The 16,467-nt window shown below is 52.4% G+C and overlaps 1 protein-coding gene across 1 annotated transcript in view; it reads left to right on the top strand.

The window, feature by feature from the left end:
- Positions 1-7,910: 7,910 nt before the first annotated feature.
- Positions 7,911-16,467, top strand: part of PKDCC (protein kinase domain containing, cytoplasmic) — a 35,715-nt gene continuing 27,158 nt past the window's right edge. Inside the window, exon 1 of the mRNA XM_058020662.1 lies at positions 7,911-8,660. Within this exon, the coding sequence (XP_057876645.1) occupies positions 8,007-8,660 (654 nt within the window). The 5' untranslated portion in view covers positions 7,911-8,006. The remainder of the gene's footprint in view (positions 8,661-16,467) is intronic.

Below are 16,467 nucleotides of genomic sequence, written 5' to 3' on the forward strand. Positions count from 1 at the left end.
CAGAGTGCAAAAGAGCAGAGGAGGAAGAGGAGGCTGAGAAACTGCCATTTTCTCTCTGACAGGAGGAGCGATCAGAAGAAATGACTGGAGGAAGGAAAAAGGGGGTGCTTCATGAAGGAAAAAGGGGGTGTGCTGGGAGAAGCAGGCTGAGAGGTGAAGATGGGAAAGACAAGAAGACCATAAGCAGAGCCTGAAGAGATGAGGGGTAAAGACACCATGGAGGCAGCCATACCTCCCCCCACATCAGGGCAGCAAGGCAGGCAGAGGGCAGACACTTCCAAGAAATGCCAGGGCTCTGCCTCAGTGGTTTGAAGTCACACACTTGAGTTGTAGTCCTTCTTGCTTCAATTCTGCAGCTGCCCAGGGCCACAGGTTGCCCTAGACTCTGGCTTATCCTGATTCCCAGAACGAGGTCCCAGATCTTATCTTGGTATGGAGAAAAGTGATGGTGCTAATCATGAAATGTACAAATTTTAAGCCATAAATCCCAAGAGATTTAGTGACCTTCATGTTTGCACACTATGCTTGTGTAGTATCATAATTACTGCAAATGATGTTGCCTGAACATTTTGCCTCCCACAACACTGTGTGAGCCATGGCCACAAGAGAATTGTGGCTTAGGAGTCAGAGGCTTAGGAGCACACACAGCACCCATCCCTGCCCTGTAAAATTGCTCCTGTCCAGAGTGATCCTCAGCAGAACCCTGGTTCCATGTGCTGAGTGGTTAGACCAGCGCTTCTGAAGGTGCTTCTTCAGAAGAGAAGGAAGAAGGTGTTTCTTCAGAAGAGGAGAATGCTCATTTCATTTGATGTCAATTCATGGAGCTCCACAAAGGAAGCCCATTCACACTGGGAGCCCACCCCCAGCATTAAAGTATTAGGTTATTGTTTATTAGGCTGACCAGATGCTATGTGCATGTGTGTGTGGTTTTCCATTTCAGACTATGAAAAAAAAGAAGTAAAGGTAAGAACCCCAAGAGTGCCTCCAAGCCATGGAGAGCTTGGATTGAGCTACAAACGTGGGGATAAGGCAAGGCAGTGTGGTTCACTGAGAGGGGAGAGCCTTGAGGTGTCTCCTGGGTGCTGCAGGATGAGAGGTAAGTCATTTCCCATGTGCATGTGGACTTCTCACCTGGGGTGTGACACCTTCCAGTTCCCCTTGGGTATTGAGCCCCACCTACTCCTCTGGAGTTCCAATGCTGGGGACACAGGGCAGTTCTAATGTAATGTAAATCATGAAATGAAAGAGGGGATTTAAAAATAATTTCTTTTGTTGCTGGTACTTCAAAATACTTTACAAGCCATATCAAGAGGATTTAAAAAAATCTTTCTTTATGAGTTGCTTTCTTTTCCAGAATAGTATCCTTGGAAATGACCCACTGGGTAAAAACAAAACAATACTAAATCCCTGTGAAAACCAGCCGTTTGAACTCCCATGAACGTCATTACCTCCAAAACCTGGGCTGTGTTTGGGTGGCACTGTGGGGACAGAGCAGCTGGGACTGAGCACTGGCAGCACTGAGGTGACAGAAGGTGCTATGGTTGATGCAGAGTGCTGAGGGTACATTTGTCTGCACAGCAGGCTCAAACACAGACCTTGCAGGGTGAGCCCAGGCCTGTGCCAGCTCAGGGTGCTGCATTTCACATCAGCACAGCTCAGTTAAGAGGCAGCCACACAGAAATCAGCCGGAAGAAGAAGTTGCAGAGTAAACAACTCTAAACAACTCTCCCAATTATCCAGGTAGCTGCTTGTGCCTTTATCACTTATTTTATGCATCAGATAAAGAGACCACTATGTTCACACAGATATTTGCACCCCAGCTGTGCTGGCAGGTTTTGTTTTTCCAGGTGCCAGGCACCACTTTGGAGCTTACACCCTCAGACTAAGTGGACCTGAGGTTTGTTACCATGCCATGCTAGTCAGACTGAACACATAATTTTTAAAATGTCTGTGAGAGGCGACCTCCAGAGTTTTTGGCATGTCCTCAGGAAATGATCAGCCATGGAAACTCACAATTGTTTTTTTTTTTAAGAATTACTGGAGGAGCTTGTGGAGATACTACTGAGAGACTGGTAGAGGGGCCATGTGGGAGCTCACTTTTTCCTCCTGGCATGAATAACTAGGGGAGCTGAAAAGAGCAATTGAAAAGAGTCAAAAAGTACTTGAGATGCTAGGAAATGTCTGCCTGTTCTCTGACTACCTACCCCTAGCTTTTTTTAGAGCACACTCATGTGCCAGATGGAGCAAGAGAGCTGCTGTAGGTTCTGAAGGCACTTCCCAAGCTGCCCTCATACTTCTGCATATGGTCCTGCCATTTTATTAAATTCTTCTGGAGTTGCTCCTGACCTAAGCTAAGTACTTTTCTATTGACATCAACTTTTGCCACTTCACTATTCACCCCCAGGTTATTAATAAAGCATTAAACAATATTGGTCTGAGTCTCACTCTCTAGGGCACCTCATTATTAATCTCTTTCCCTACTAGAATTGGCCATTTATTCCACACCCATTTATAACCAGATTTTAACCCATGACAGGACCTTACCTCTCACTTTGTGATTACCAAGTTTCCTTAACAGTTTCTTGTATGGGTGTTTATCAAAAGGCTTTTGAATGTCCAAATAAATTATTTTCTCTGGTTGTTCTTTACTCACTATTTTATTAACTCTTAAAAGTGTAAAAGGTCTGACTGGCAAGATTTATTCCTATAGCAGCTATGTTTCTTTTTCTCCTTTGCCTGAGACTTGATATTTCCCTGCAGATTGTAAAATATTTAAAAGAGTGACCCTCTAAATCTAGTGGCTTGAAGCAGCACCAGATGTGTTGTCAATGTTTAATTAAAAAAAAAAAAAAGAAGCTAATGTAATATACTGCTGACTTTCTCAACTACTTCCTTGTAATGAAGTTAAGCTAATAATGTAAAATTTCCATGAGCTCGTCTGTCTGTGTAAATATTTACAGGGTCTTTATCGCTGCAGTACCAGATTTCCACATACATTAACAGAGTTATCCTTATAACACCTCTCTGATACAAGGAAGCTTTAATCCCAACTGCCTGAAGAATCAGGGCATACTGACATCTGGCACATAAAACCCGAACTGCTGTGCTTTGAGAATAACAGGTTAGGAGATAAAACACTTTCTCCCACTTACAGATGCTGCATTCACGAAAAATGCCAGAATCATCACAATTCACAAACGTAATGAAAAAGGCTCAGTACCCCAGTGTCTCTTCCCAAGCTCTCTAAACTCCAAAGTACATTTTTCCCTTTGGAAAAATGCAAAGTACTGCAGGTAAAATCCAAGCTTTTCTTTTTTTGCAGGCTATCTGAGCTCGTAGGTTTTTGCTGGCTCTGCTAGTGACTATTTATTTTGGACTCACATCACACATCCAGTGTTTCATTATGCATTTTTGCTCCAGCCAGCACTAATACAATTGGCTGCATCTCAGCTTGCTTCAAATATACAAGGGAATGGGTTTCCTCAGAGAAAAGAAAGAACATCAGAAAAAGAGATCCTGTTTAAAGTAAAAAACATGATAGAGATTGTAAGAAAACTTAAAGAAGGCTACAAAATGTATGTGTGCAAGGGTCCACTGCTGGCCCCACATCCCTGAGGAAATAAAGGCTTTCCACCCTGCCCTGGAAGCTGACAAGTCCTTGGCAAAGCAGGGAATGAAGGAGAGGCTGGCCATGGAAGACTCCTCAGTGAAAAGGCATGCAGTCTGTAGATTCTGTTTTCAACTGACTTCTGGCCTCATGTCTGAGGGTGGACTTTACTCTTCTTCCACATAAGCAGCCAGAATAGACAGCCAGGAATTCAGAAGGTTATGATGTAATCTAAAATTTAAAATAAAATTAATTCCTTAAGTGTCAAAGAGGAATCATGTGAGCACAGGACAGTTCTGAAAGAACAAGCTTCCTCAGCAGAAACTGAATTATTCCAGCTGCAAGCTTCCATTTGTGGTTTTTTGAGATCTTGAAGCTACCTATGCTTGAAAATGTGGAACTTCTTTTTTGGGGCCTGGAGTCAAAATCTCGTGAGACCGACAGTGGGACTCACTTGAAGATGCCTGCAGGTGAGAGTAAAACAGGGGTAACGGAGCTCAGCATAGCGAATTTCTTTGACTCCATAGAGAAGTAGTGCCCAAGCAGTTGGGCTGGGAGCAGAAGGGCACAGGAGCTTGGGGTTTGAGGTGGCTCCTGGTTGGGTTTGGAGGCAATTCCCAACTGTCTTTTCCATCACCCATTCCTTGAACACAAGCTTTGCCTGTAGGATGGCCATGGCTCCTGCAGCAACAAAATTATTTCCCCAGGGAGAAGCCAATGTATTGCCACGATCTTAATCTTATTTAGTGTGGTAGCATGGTTTTAATTTTTCCGTGTTTGATCTCTCAGCTCCAGGAATATTGATAGAAATAGGGGCTGTGAGGATTAAATAAAGAGCAGCTTGTTGCATATGAAAAAATACCCCTCAGTCCTCACTTTCTCCGCGGTGATTCAGCTTTTCCAACAGCGCTGCCGAGATAAAAGGCTCGCATGTGAGCAGAAGTGTTAGCAAGGGCTGTAATGCTTTCAGCGCAGGCTCTTGCAGAAGGGCCTTGGCTGCGGGAGCAGATCCCGCCTGCTCCCAAACCTCCTCCCGCGGCGGGGCGGCGCTGGGCGCTCAGCACAGCCTGCTGCCCCTTCTCGCTCGCTGATGGCTCCAGCGGAGCTCGGCTGGTGCAGCCGTGTCGTTCTCTCTGGCCGGCGCATGGAGGAGGCGGATCGCCCCTTCCCTCGCAGCCGGGCCGGGCCGGGCCGGGCCGATCCGGGCCATGCCCCCGCCCCGGCACCGCCGCCCTAATCAGTGGCAGGCCCCGGGCGCGGGGTAATTAGAAACATCGAAGGGGCTTTCTATCTTTGGAAATCTGTCTCTCAACATCAAAGTGCTGCGCGCAAGTCGTCCTCCAGAGGCCGGCTCCCATATCTAAATGAGTGATGTATTTCGTGGTATCTGTCGGGAAGGATATAATGAAGAAAACCGGCTTTGAGACCGAGCATGATGTGAAAAACAGGTGACCCGCTGTTGCGGAGCATCTGTTTTGCAGTCCGGTTGTGTTTCTGTGAACTGCGCAAACACGGAGGGCGCACAAGCCCGGGGATGCTCACGGGGAGCCCCCGTGTCGCTGCGGACCCTCCTCCTCCCGGCCTGCAAGGGACGGGGGCACTGCCCCGCCTCGGGGGATGCGCATCTCCTCCAAACACTGCTGCGGGTGCCGTGCGGGGTGCAAGGCAAAGCAAGATCTCTCTTCTCTCCGCGCTGGCCCTGCAGCAGCCCCAGGGCCACACTCCTCTCTCATTGCGGGCACAGCCCCTGGGAGAAGCCGGCTCCTCGCTCCGTGAGCCCGCTGGCCTCGGGTCACCCCCGGTCTGGCCTGTAAACAATATTCCAAATGATCCCAGGGCCGCCCCCTCTATGGCTTGCACAAGCGCTCCGCCTGAGCGCGGCTATATTCTGACTCTTATCTGTGCAATAATAAAAAGTGTTGGCTCGTATCAACCAAGCCGTAAATCCAGCCGAGCGTGCACGTTTCGAAGGCACGGACAAATCGCCGTGATTTCCCCGCAGGACGGCGGGCAGCGGGAGGAGCGCAGCGCTGGCCCCTCCGCGCTGGCTTGGCTGCAGCGCTGGGTACGGGCTGGCCGGCTGGGTAAGAATGCCTCGAGTCCCTCCAGGAGCCCTCTGCCCTGCCAGGGCCGGCGGAGGAAGGGCTCGGCAGCGGGGGAGGGCCGGTGCGTTCAGATCTCCCGCACCTACCGCGGGAAGGCATCCCGAGCTTCCTGCCGCCGGCGGGGGCTGGGGGGATCCCGCTGAAAACAGGGAGGGCTGCAGGTGTCACAACGTCTTTGGAAGTGCATTTCCTGCCGCTAGGAACGCCTTTGCTTTGGAAAGAAACCCATAAAAACGGCCTGCCGCCCGTGAAAATCCCACTTATAGCAGCGAGAATGGGCTGCCTCTGGAGAGTAAGACGCTGCTCCCGATAGGTAAGAGCAGAAACGATGAAGGAAAGGAAAAAACCTCCAACCCCCAAAAAGAAACAAAAGAAGACCCGAACCCCCAACCAACCAAAAATCCCACCCCATCCATGAAAGCTTCCCCCGAGCCGCGGTCCCCACCCGCGGGCAGGGCAGGTGGCACCGCCCCGGCGGGCGGAGCGAGCACCGCGGGGATGCGCGCAGCGGGATGTGGCAGCGGCGCGCCCGCGGAGGCTGGGCTGGGCTGGGCGCCCGGGAGGGAGCCCGCTGTCCCTTCGGGGGCAGACAGCCCCCCCTTCCTACGGCTGTTATTTTTATTTTAATTGGTGATTACGCTCCCTCCCGTCACTGTTCGGCGGTGGTTGGTGCCAGGCTCGGGAGTCCCGCGGGGATGGGCGCCCGGTCCGGCAGCAGCCCGAGCCTCTGCCCGCGCCGTGTGCGGGGCCGCGGGTGGGCCGTGCTCCCGCTGCCTGCGGAGGGCTCTCGGGGAGCAGCGACAGAAGGGCTCCGAGGCTGCTGGAGAGACGGTCGGTCTCCGCATCCCCTGCCGAGGCTGCCTCCTCCCGGTCTCGCCGCTGCCTCCGGTCCCCGGGCGCTTCCCCGCGGCTCTGGGCGCCGGCAGCGGACGGGCGGAGTCTGAGGGCTGAGTTACCCCGAGCTCCGCTTTTTGTCAGAGCTGGAGGAAAGGCTGACGATCACTGATCGCTAGTTCCCGGGAACCGCGGCTGCTGTTTTGGTTTTTTTTTTTTTTTGTTTTTTTTTTTTTTGTTTTTTTTTTTTTTTTTTGTGTGTGTTTTTTTTTTTCCCCGTACGGTCTCTCCGATGTGTATTACCGAAATGTCTCGTCCCTTTCCCTTATTGGAAATGATTTCCCACTTCTATTGTGGTGAACTTTGCCTCGCCTGACTCTTTACGGCTTTTCTCTTGTTGATGGTCTCTCCTTTGTGGAAGTTTCGCGGGCTGATTGTATTTGTTAATTAGTTGCTAACAGCGTCGTAATGTGGGCTTGATGGATAACCATGTCATTAGCGCTTACCCCTGCAATTCACATCTCCAACGGGGCAGGGGCTACCCCCTGCCGAGCCCGTGATTTGTGGCTGTTCTTTCCCGTGGGTGACACGCAGCCCCATCCCCTTCTCCGCTCTCCTCCGCGCTGTGCCGCGGCTGGAGGGGGCGCGACCGCTGCAATTTTCACTGCGAATGACGAACCCGCAGCTCCGAGCTGCAGCCGCCTCCTTTCGCTTTATTTTGGTGTGGAAAATACATCGAACCCTTTGTGTGGTGATACGTGGATGCTCGTACAACACACCCCCCAAACCCCTCGGCCGCCGGGGAAGGGGATAAGGGCATCCCGCCCAAACCGCTGCCGGCGCGACTTTCCCCGCTGCCACGCGTGGGAAGAGCCACAGGCACAGAGCCGCCTGCTTCCCTCCCTCCCTCCCTCCCCGCCCGGCGGCAGCGCCCGGGGCCCGCCCTGCCCGGTAGCGCCCGCCGGGGGGGTTCGCCCGCCCGCCCCGCCCCTCTCCGCGCCTTCCCCGCCGGGGGCTCGGCCGAGCCTGGGAGATGTAGTCCCGGCTCCCGGGCTCGCCGGCGGCCGGCGGGGCTGCTGCGGGGGACTACGTTTCCCAGGCCCCCCTGCTGCTCGGCCGGGCCGCGGGAAGGGCCGGGCTGTCAATCAGCGCGCGTCGGCGGGGGCAGCGGGACCGGGATCCCCCCGCCCGCCCGCCCCGTGTCCCGCTAATAATAAGTGCTTCAGAGCCTTAAAAGCAGGGAGGCAAGTGTCATGCGGGCGCGTCGTAAGGGGCTGAGCTCCGGCTGAGCGCCCGGGGCCGTTTTGCCGCCGGCATAGCCTGGAGAGGGGGAAAAAAAAGGGGGAGAAAAAAAGGACAAAAAAAAAAAAAAAAAAAAAAAAAGCCTCGGAGCTGGTTCCCGGGGAAGGGGCGAGAGGAGAGAAGCCCGAAAGGCTGGACAAGCCGTCAGCGAAGTGGCGATGAGGCGCAGGAAGACGGCGGTGGCGGCCGGCTGCTGCCTCGCCTTCCTCCTGGGCACCCTGCTCAACCTCCTCTTCATCCCCGGCGGCCCCGAGCACCCGCCGCCGCCCCGCGAGGAGCTGCCGCCCCCCTCCCCGCCCGGCGCCCCCCTCTACCCGCCGGAGGAGGAGATCGGCGGCGGCCAGGCCGCCCTGGCGCGGCAGATCCGCGAGCGCTACGAGGAGGTGCTGCGCTACCGGCAGCACCGGGCGGCGGCGGGGCGGCGGCCGCTGCGGCCGCGGGAGCGGCGCCTGATGGACCTGGCGCCGCCGCGCACCTCGGCGGAGCAGCCGCGGCCGCCGGGACCGCGGGGCCGAGCGGCGGCGGGGCCGTGGGCCGAGCTCTCGCTGGAGCCGCCGCTGCTGGGCTGCCGCGACATCCGCGATGTCAGCGGCGTGCAGTACCTGGGCTCGGGCTACACCAAGGCGGTCTACAAGGCGGTGCTCAACCGCACGCTGGCCGTGGCCCTGAAGGCGGTGGACTTCGGCGGGCACGACATCGCCCACTGCGTGCGGCAGTTCTCCGCCCTGGGTGACTGCTACCGCCTCGCCGCCTACAAGATCGTCAAGGAGATGATCCTGCTGCAGCGGCTGCGCCACGCCAATGTCCTGCAGGTACGCGGCTCCGGCCGCCGAGCTCCGCCGGGGCGGGTGGGTCGCGCTGCTTTTCCCCGGCGCTCTCAGTCCCGCCGCGGGCAACCTGTCGGAGCTGCCGCCGGCACTCCCGGCGTGCGCGGGGAGCCGGCCGGGACCGTGCCGGGGAGCTCCCGAGAGTTCGCACACACTTCCCCTTCCCCCGTTCCGTGGGCAGCCGCGGCGGGGGTCGCGGTCGCCGGGGCAGATGTCCCTGTCCCCATCGCGTCCCCATCGCGTGTCCGCGGGAAGGCGCGTCCGTGGGCGCTTTCCGCTGGCAGCGGCGGTGCTCACCCCCCGGCGACAAGTGAATCGCCCCGGGCCCCGGGCAGGGCCGGGAGCGGTGCGGGATGCGGCGCGTTCCCCCTCCTGCCCGGCATCCCCCCGCCGCGGCCGGCCCTGCGGCGTGCGCTCTGATCCCGCTTCCTCGTAAACAAAACTAATATTGAGGTGAGGAAAGGGGCCAGGGGGAGGCTGAGGAAGGACTCGGAAATCCACAAACATCCCCCGAATGCGGGCAGTAAAGGCCGGCTGGAATGCAAGCGCCGCTGGCTCCGGTATCCCGGAGAGAAGGCAGCGGTGGGATCACCCCTGGCAGCCTCTGCCGGGACTCCCGGCGGGCTCAGCTGGATCCGCGCAGCCCCGGCACACGGGCCAGCCCAGGGGCTCACCAGGACAGGCCGGGTGGGAGCCCTGCTGGCCGGTGCGCCGGCACCGCGGCACTTGCCAGAAGGGGCTGCATTGTAGGGCTGTTACACATCAGCATGAATCTCAGCGGGTCCATTTGGATGTAAATGCTGGTATGGAAATTCCTATTGCGTTTCGCATAGCATGAGCGTTGCAGTAGAATAAAAAATGAACGTTAGACCAGACGGTCTCACAGTAGGTGCTTTTTGAACTGAATCGGGTAAAGGAGTTTTGTGTTTCTTCTTCAGCAGCTGCAGCAGGAGTACCAGCTCCCCCACGAGAACTTCAGATCCCAGCGATCAAAGCTCTCGAGTTTCATAAACTGTTCAAAGAAAGGCTAGTCATGATTTATCCACTACAAGAAAATAGATATTAACCTTCATTCCTTCCTTCCTTCCTTCCTTCCTTCCTTCCTTCCTTCCTTCCTTCCTTCCTTCCTTCCTTCCTTCCTTCCTTCCTTCCTTCCTTCCTTCCTTCCTTCCTTCCTTCCTTCCTTCCTTCCTTCCTTCCTTCCTTCCTTCCTTCCTTCCTTCCTTCCTTCCTTCCTCTGAGGGGCCAAGTCTTAACTATAATGCATAGAGACAACAACGTCTTGCAAACCACAAAACCCTGCACTCCTTGGAAGGATATTAATTTTTCCTCTTAAACTATGATGAATTCTGTTTGGAAAAGCCATGCTTCAGTGCAGCCATCGTTACTGGTTGCTCTGAGAGGATTTTGTTTCCCCCCCAAGATTGGTTATGTTTTGAATGGTTTTTTTTCTTAGTGAGAGTTGGCCAGCATGGGTTTTTTAAAGTTGAGTCATTTTGGTAGGCACTAGCATTTCTTTCCCGTTTTACTCATCTGTAGTTTTCTTCTCTGGAAGGATTAATTTGGCATTGATTTGGAGCCGTCCTTCTCATGAAAAGGAAGTGGGGTGCGCTGTCTGTCCTCGCAGGGGTGGGCAGGGGGTCTCTGGAAGCGCTGCCGAGGTTGCCCGGCGCCCTGCTTCCCCCCACAGCAAACCTTCTCGGGAGCCGCAGGAATTACCTTCTCCGGTTCGAGATGTTGTGGGGGAGCCTCAGTAATTTACTTTTCCGGTCCGGGATGTCAGGTGGACTCCAAAGGGGGGAAGCGCAGGCGAGGCCGGGGCAGGAGAAGCTGCAGGATGAGCAGGCACTTCCACCAGCGCCAGGAGAAACACGCCCAGCCTCCGTGCTGGGAAAATGCTCTCATGGGCAAAAATCCCGTCTGTTAGCTAGGGCTTCATATTTACATGCCACCCCATTTAAAAATAGATTACGCTTAAAGCAGAAACATGTTTTCAGATTCGTTCCGATTTTGTCATTGTGTTTCCTTTCGCCTGCCCTCCTGCTGCAGCATCTCCCGCGGCGCTGCCAGGCCGGGAGGGGAACCCCGCAGCCCCGAACGTGTCCCTTTTGTTGTTTAATGCCCCGCGTTGTGGGGCGCACCGGGCCGGGGTGCTGCGGCCTGAGCCAGGGTGATAAGGCATTACCTTGGAAGGAGACGGTGGATATCGACCTGACAGGCGCTATCTGGGCACTGTCGGGACAGCGCTATGGGCCAGGAGCAAGTGTCCGGTGTCATGCAGGAGCCGTGGAACCGATGTGGAAAATGGGGCACCAGGGAATAACATGAAATATATTGGTTATGCCTCTGTTAAAATTTCACACAGGACAGGGTCGGCTGACTTCATGATTTTTAACCTGTTTTCAGCAAAAGCCGGCCCCGGGCTTAGAATTCACTGTCCAGGGTTTGCTGCCGAGGCAGAGGAATCCGTTCAAAAGCCAGCGTCTCCTCCTTCCTCTGGCTTTTGACAGGCGCTTCACCTCCCATTGGAGCGGGAGGACCGCGCTGGCTACAGATGCCAAAGGCGCTGTGCCACACCTTCTGGGCCAGCGAGGCCCGGGGACTTCCCTGCCGTTGCTTCTTACCTTTTGCTCCTTTTCCCCCCCTCCCCGGAGGTGCCCGGCATACCCAAACACGATCCGGCTGCTATAAATAGCGGGAAGGACGTGCCACCCTCCTGTCACCGGGCAGGGCTGGCGGCAGCCCCGGCTGGGGCAGCGGGGCCGGCAGGGATGGAGCAGGCGGCGGCGCTCACCGGGGCGCTCCTCGGCGGCCGCCCGGCGCTGGAGGCGAAGCGGGGCCGCTGGAGGAGAGCGGGAGCTCTTCTTCCTCCGCCTCCCCACGCCGCGGGCGTGGGCGGGAGCGACCCCGGGGAGGCGGCCACGCAGGCGGGCGGCAGCCGCCCTGCCTCAGCTGGAGCCCTCCCGGGTATCCCCGGTGCCTTCATGAGTTTCCTCAGCTGGAGCCCTCCCGGGCCTGGTGCCTTCATGAGTTTCTTTTGCTGAAAATAAAGTTTCGTGTCGGTTCAGTCCTAGGAAAGGGGGTTTTCCTGTAAATCTCTGGCAGCTGACAGCCTGAAGTGTAGTTTGTAAGATAACAGGCTTGTTCTTTACTGTCTCAGCAGTTCTCATTCTGGCCTGTCTCTCGTCAAAATCAGCTTTTTTTTTTTTTTTTTTTTTTTTTTTTTTTTTTTTTTAGCCATCCTTTTAAAAAGACTTGATTGTTGTACGATATATGATAGAGGGGAAAAGAGCTCTTTCCAGAAAGTACCAGTGCCTTTAGACAACATGCTGACATATCCACCGTGCCCTCCCGCCCGGGGAAGGAGCCAGATGTGTCAGCTCTGGCAGATGTGGTGAATCAAGTCTAGCAAAAGAAACACGGAAAACTAGCAAGAGTGGTTTCGCATTAGGCAATGCTGAAGCGACGGCAGCTTGCCTTCCTGTTTTCATTTCCACGCTCTGCTCCGTCACTTGCACGGAGGGGCAGCGCTGGGCCGTCTCTCCCCCTGTCCCCGCCGTCTGGGGCTGCCCGGGGCTCCCTGGGGCGGCAGCCGCTGGGAAGGGCAGGTGCAGGCTGCAGTGGAAATGTATTTGCTTTGGAGCGGCGGAGAGAGGGGTAGTTCATTAAAGTTGATTTTATAATGAAGGGCACTGGGGAAGAGGGGGAACTGGGTCACTGATTTGTTGTAACAGAGGATTTAGCGGCCCGCTAATTGCTTTGCAGTCGCTCTGTCGAATGCAGCGCCCGATCTCTTCCTTTCACTCCGTGCTGCGATTTCTTTTCTTGCAGAGTTCAAATGCTGCTGTCTGAATCCTGGCTTTCTGAGCATTTTAGTGGGGGAGATGATTTAGAGTGCTTTAATTCCTCCCTGCCCATATTTGAGGAAGAAAAGAAAATCAAACCATTTGCAGTTAATTTCAAACAACGAGCACAATTGTAGTGACACAAAGGCAATGTTTGATTTACTGTAATAATGTAATTATAGCCTTGGAGTATCAGAATTAAGGGTGGTGCCATTCTTTCTTCATCTTTGCATTGCTGAAGAGAAGGGAGGGAAGGTCTGAAACTGCAGACGTTTTGAAAAGTGCAAGTTTATTTCTGTGGCAGCTATTTATCAGCACTTTCAGTGTGAGTTCACAATGATTCAGTTAAGAAGAAGCTACCGCTCTTTCTAAAAACACACACAAAAGCTCAGGGATAAGGCTTGGCTTTGTCTGATGCTGGTGGAAGACACTTAGCTACTAACAGCACCAGTGGCTTGATGGCTGCTCATACGAGGCCAGTTCATTTGGCTTTTTTAGCTTTAGTGTGAAGCTAAAGTGTGTGGTTGAAATACTGAGGTGGCATCTCCACTATAAAAGTCACCATCCAAATATCGAAGTGGTTTCTATATGAATTGGGTCAGTTAGCTCTATTGTATTTGTAGCTGATTTTTTTAAAGATGGTTATGATTTACAGGGAGAATATTTGTCTCTTGCAAAATTAGTTGATTAAAATAGACTGCAAATAATACATCACTTACTGCTGACAAGTAGACTTAAGATGTGCTAGCCGATCACAATATTTTTAAATACCCATTTTTAAACAGGATTTTCTTTTCTTTACATGTGATAATTAAGAGATTTTTTTTACCCTGATGGTTTCCCTATACATATGCATTGCCAACGGGATAGGGCAGTTTTAATTTCAATGCGAGAATTAAAATAATAAAGCTTTGTATACGGTTTGCTTATTCCAGGTGGAAGTAGACAATCTTTCCAAGTGTGAAGAGAGTCAATATACAATTAATTTCCAGTGCAAACTTATTTGCATGGCGATTGTATGGAGTCTTGAAGGTCTGGTCCTTCACCATCCCTCTTGCAGGAATCTAGTGTTGTTTTCACAGAAGGCAGGGGGGAAGGGGAGATTGTGCTATTGTGGAAACAGCTACTCAGGGACCTCTTCCCTGTTGCCAGCAGGTGAGCATTGAATGCCTTTTGTGGTGGCAGTGGTGCAGGATTCCCAGCAACCAGTCTTATCCCTGTCTGGCTGGAGTTTGGCCATCAGGCCTCTGGGAACTCCTGATCTGAGGAAAGTGCTGCACTTGCTGGTAGCAGCTGATGGGAGTCTATGTGGAGAATTTGTCATTCTTAATTTTTGGATGGGGCAGCAGAGGTTCCCAGGTTTTGGGGATCAAATCTTTAAAAACCAAATACCTAATGAGATTTAACCTTTGGAGCTGGATGGGCTCTGACTATGCACCTCAGACTAATGCATGCAGGAAGCTCATGTTAGACTGGGATGTTTTTCTAAATTCCCTCAGTTGAGCTGGGACAGGTTTGTTAAAGATTCATGAAGCCACCACGGGGTGCAAGACCAGGCTGATAGGGGCTGTTTAACTGGTGTTGGGATCAGAGGAACCTCAGCTCCCAGACAGATGAGCCTGTCATATCTTGTCAGCAGCAGGGGAGGTTGGCACCTCTTGCTGGCCACCTCCTTCCTCTGGAAACTGCTGCCACCACCACTGCCTAGGGAGCTGTGATGGAGTGGCTCCTTTGCCCCAGTCAATCCATTGCTTGACGTTATTTTAGGTGCACCTTGAAGGAGATGAGGTATTTAGCTCTCTTGGGCACCTTTGGAGATGGTTAGTGGTGGTCGCAGAAGGTGTTGGGATGGGCATTCATGTGGTGAGAGAAAAAAGCAGGCAGTGCCACCTACTGCTGGCTCGGCAGAGACATCTGCTGCTGCTAACAGATGTCCCCACAGCCCCAAGGAGCTCGGGCTGGAGTGGAGAAGGGCAGGGAGAGCAGACAGATGCGGTTTGGCGAGGAAAGAAGAATTACACAAAGTGCTTCTTTATTGTGAGACTGCTTCCCAAAAGGCCCAGATGTTATCCTGCACTTTTAAGAGTGAAGAAAGGATCTGTTAACAAGAACTCCAGAGCTGCTGGAAGCATAGGGCTGATACAATTGCAAACCCACTCTTAACTGTTCCTGTCCCTGGAAGGCAAGCTGCACATCTTGATGCTGAAGTCACCAAATAGTATTTTTTTTTCCCATTGAATTCCTTGAGATGGCAGAGGGTGTTGAACTTGCAAAGTTGCTGGCAGGAATGACTTTCCATAAGGCACATGTCATCACATAAGTTAGAAGGGCTAGATTGTCCCTCCTTTTAAAAGTAGCATTCATAAAACTAATCCCAATCATTTGTTGAATGATTTCTATGGTTGTTTCTCAGTTTTATGTGCCACGTAAATCACTCCAGAAGACTGGTTTGAATTTCTGTCTCCTTTATGGGAGTTGATGACTTGCAACCTCATCCAGTTTCTTTGACGAGAGCCCAGCACTGCTTCTTCTGCTCAGTGGCTTGGAGAGATCAGTGGTCACCACAGGATGATGTGGGTATGATCAAGTTCTCCCTTGCTGCTTGCCATTTTTCATGGGAGCAACAATGAATTAATGAGGTCATTGTGGGCCGTCAATATCCTGGCCTGGAATTAGTTATGACCAGGACAGAATTACAGAGGGAAGCACATGGTTTTTGTAACTTATCCTTTCATTCCCCCTGCCCCCCAGAGTAGGATAGCTAGATAAATCTCTTCTCCCTGGTGTCCAGTGGTAAGGCACATGGGAATTGTTCAGAGCTGCCCTGGGGAAGGTTGAGACCTAACACTAAGGAGGGTGGTCAGACACTAGGACAGGCTTCCTTGAGAGGTGGGCAATGCCCCAAGCCTATAAGTGTTAAGGAAGCATTTGAACAATGCCCTCAATAACATCCTTTAACTTTTAGTTGGCCCTGAAATGCTCAGGAAGCTGGACTACATGATTTCCTGTCCCTTCCAACTGACCAGCTGAAATATCCTGTCCAATCCTATCTCTGAAATGGATCATTGTGGCCCCCTTGCACATGCTCTGTCCTCTAGTTGCAGCTGTGTTTGGGAAGGGCAGGCAGGGATGTGGTGGTTGGCCAGGGAGGAGGAGAGGACCCCTGGAAGGGAGCACCAGGGCTGGCATAGCTCTGCTCCTCTGTCCTGCTCTGGGCATGGACACAGTGTTGGTGGATTCAGGCATCAGCTCAGGCTGTGCTTGGAAGTGTTGCAGGCCTGGTTTATGAAGTGTCTGTGTCAAATATGCAAGCTGGGCTTTTAAAAAGCTGTTTTTTACGGATTTTTGTGCCAACACAGTCATCTGATGGCTCAGATAGATGCCCCATGACATGTATCTTCTGTTGCCATTTTTCATTTGAGTGATGACTGTGAAAAACTTGACAAGAACTAGTTCTCACAGGCACTCTGCTAGTATTAATATTGACTTTTGAATAATTTTAAAGGATTTGTTATTTTTCATCACACTCAGCTGAACTGCTCAGTTTAGGTAACAGACACCAGACATGGGTATTTTATATTGTTTTAGGCCAAATTTGGAACAAGTTAGTTTGGACAGACTTGCCTTTTTCTTGGACTGTGAAGCTGCAGATAGACTCCAAGCTTATTTTAAAGCTTGCCATGATAAAGTTCAAAATTATATGACTCATACCTAAGAAAGAAAAATTATACAGATGGATTTATTATAATGAATCCAAGACAAGCATTTCTGAACATGTGATGCACAGAGATTATTTGACAGTTTTGTAATGCAAAATCATGTCATGACAAAGGGTTAAAGTTGTGGTGCAGTGGAACTGAGTGCTGTGGCAGTGAGGGGAGCTTCTGATCTGGCTATTTACAAGATAATGAACTATGCCTCCAGTGATATCAGCCTGTTTCCATTGA

Source organism: Melospiza georgiana, chromosome 3, assembly GCF_028018845.1.
Source record: "Melospiza georgiana isolate bMelGeo1 chromosome 3, bMelGeo1.pri, whole genome shotgun sequence".
NCBI classification, from domain to species: Eukaryota; Metazoa; Chordata; class Aves; order Passeriformes; family Passerellidae; genus Melospiza; species Melospiza georgiana.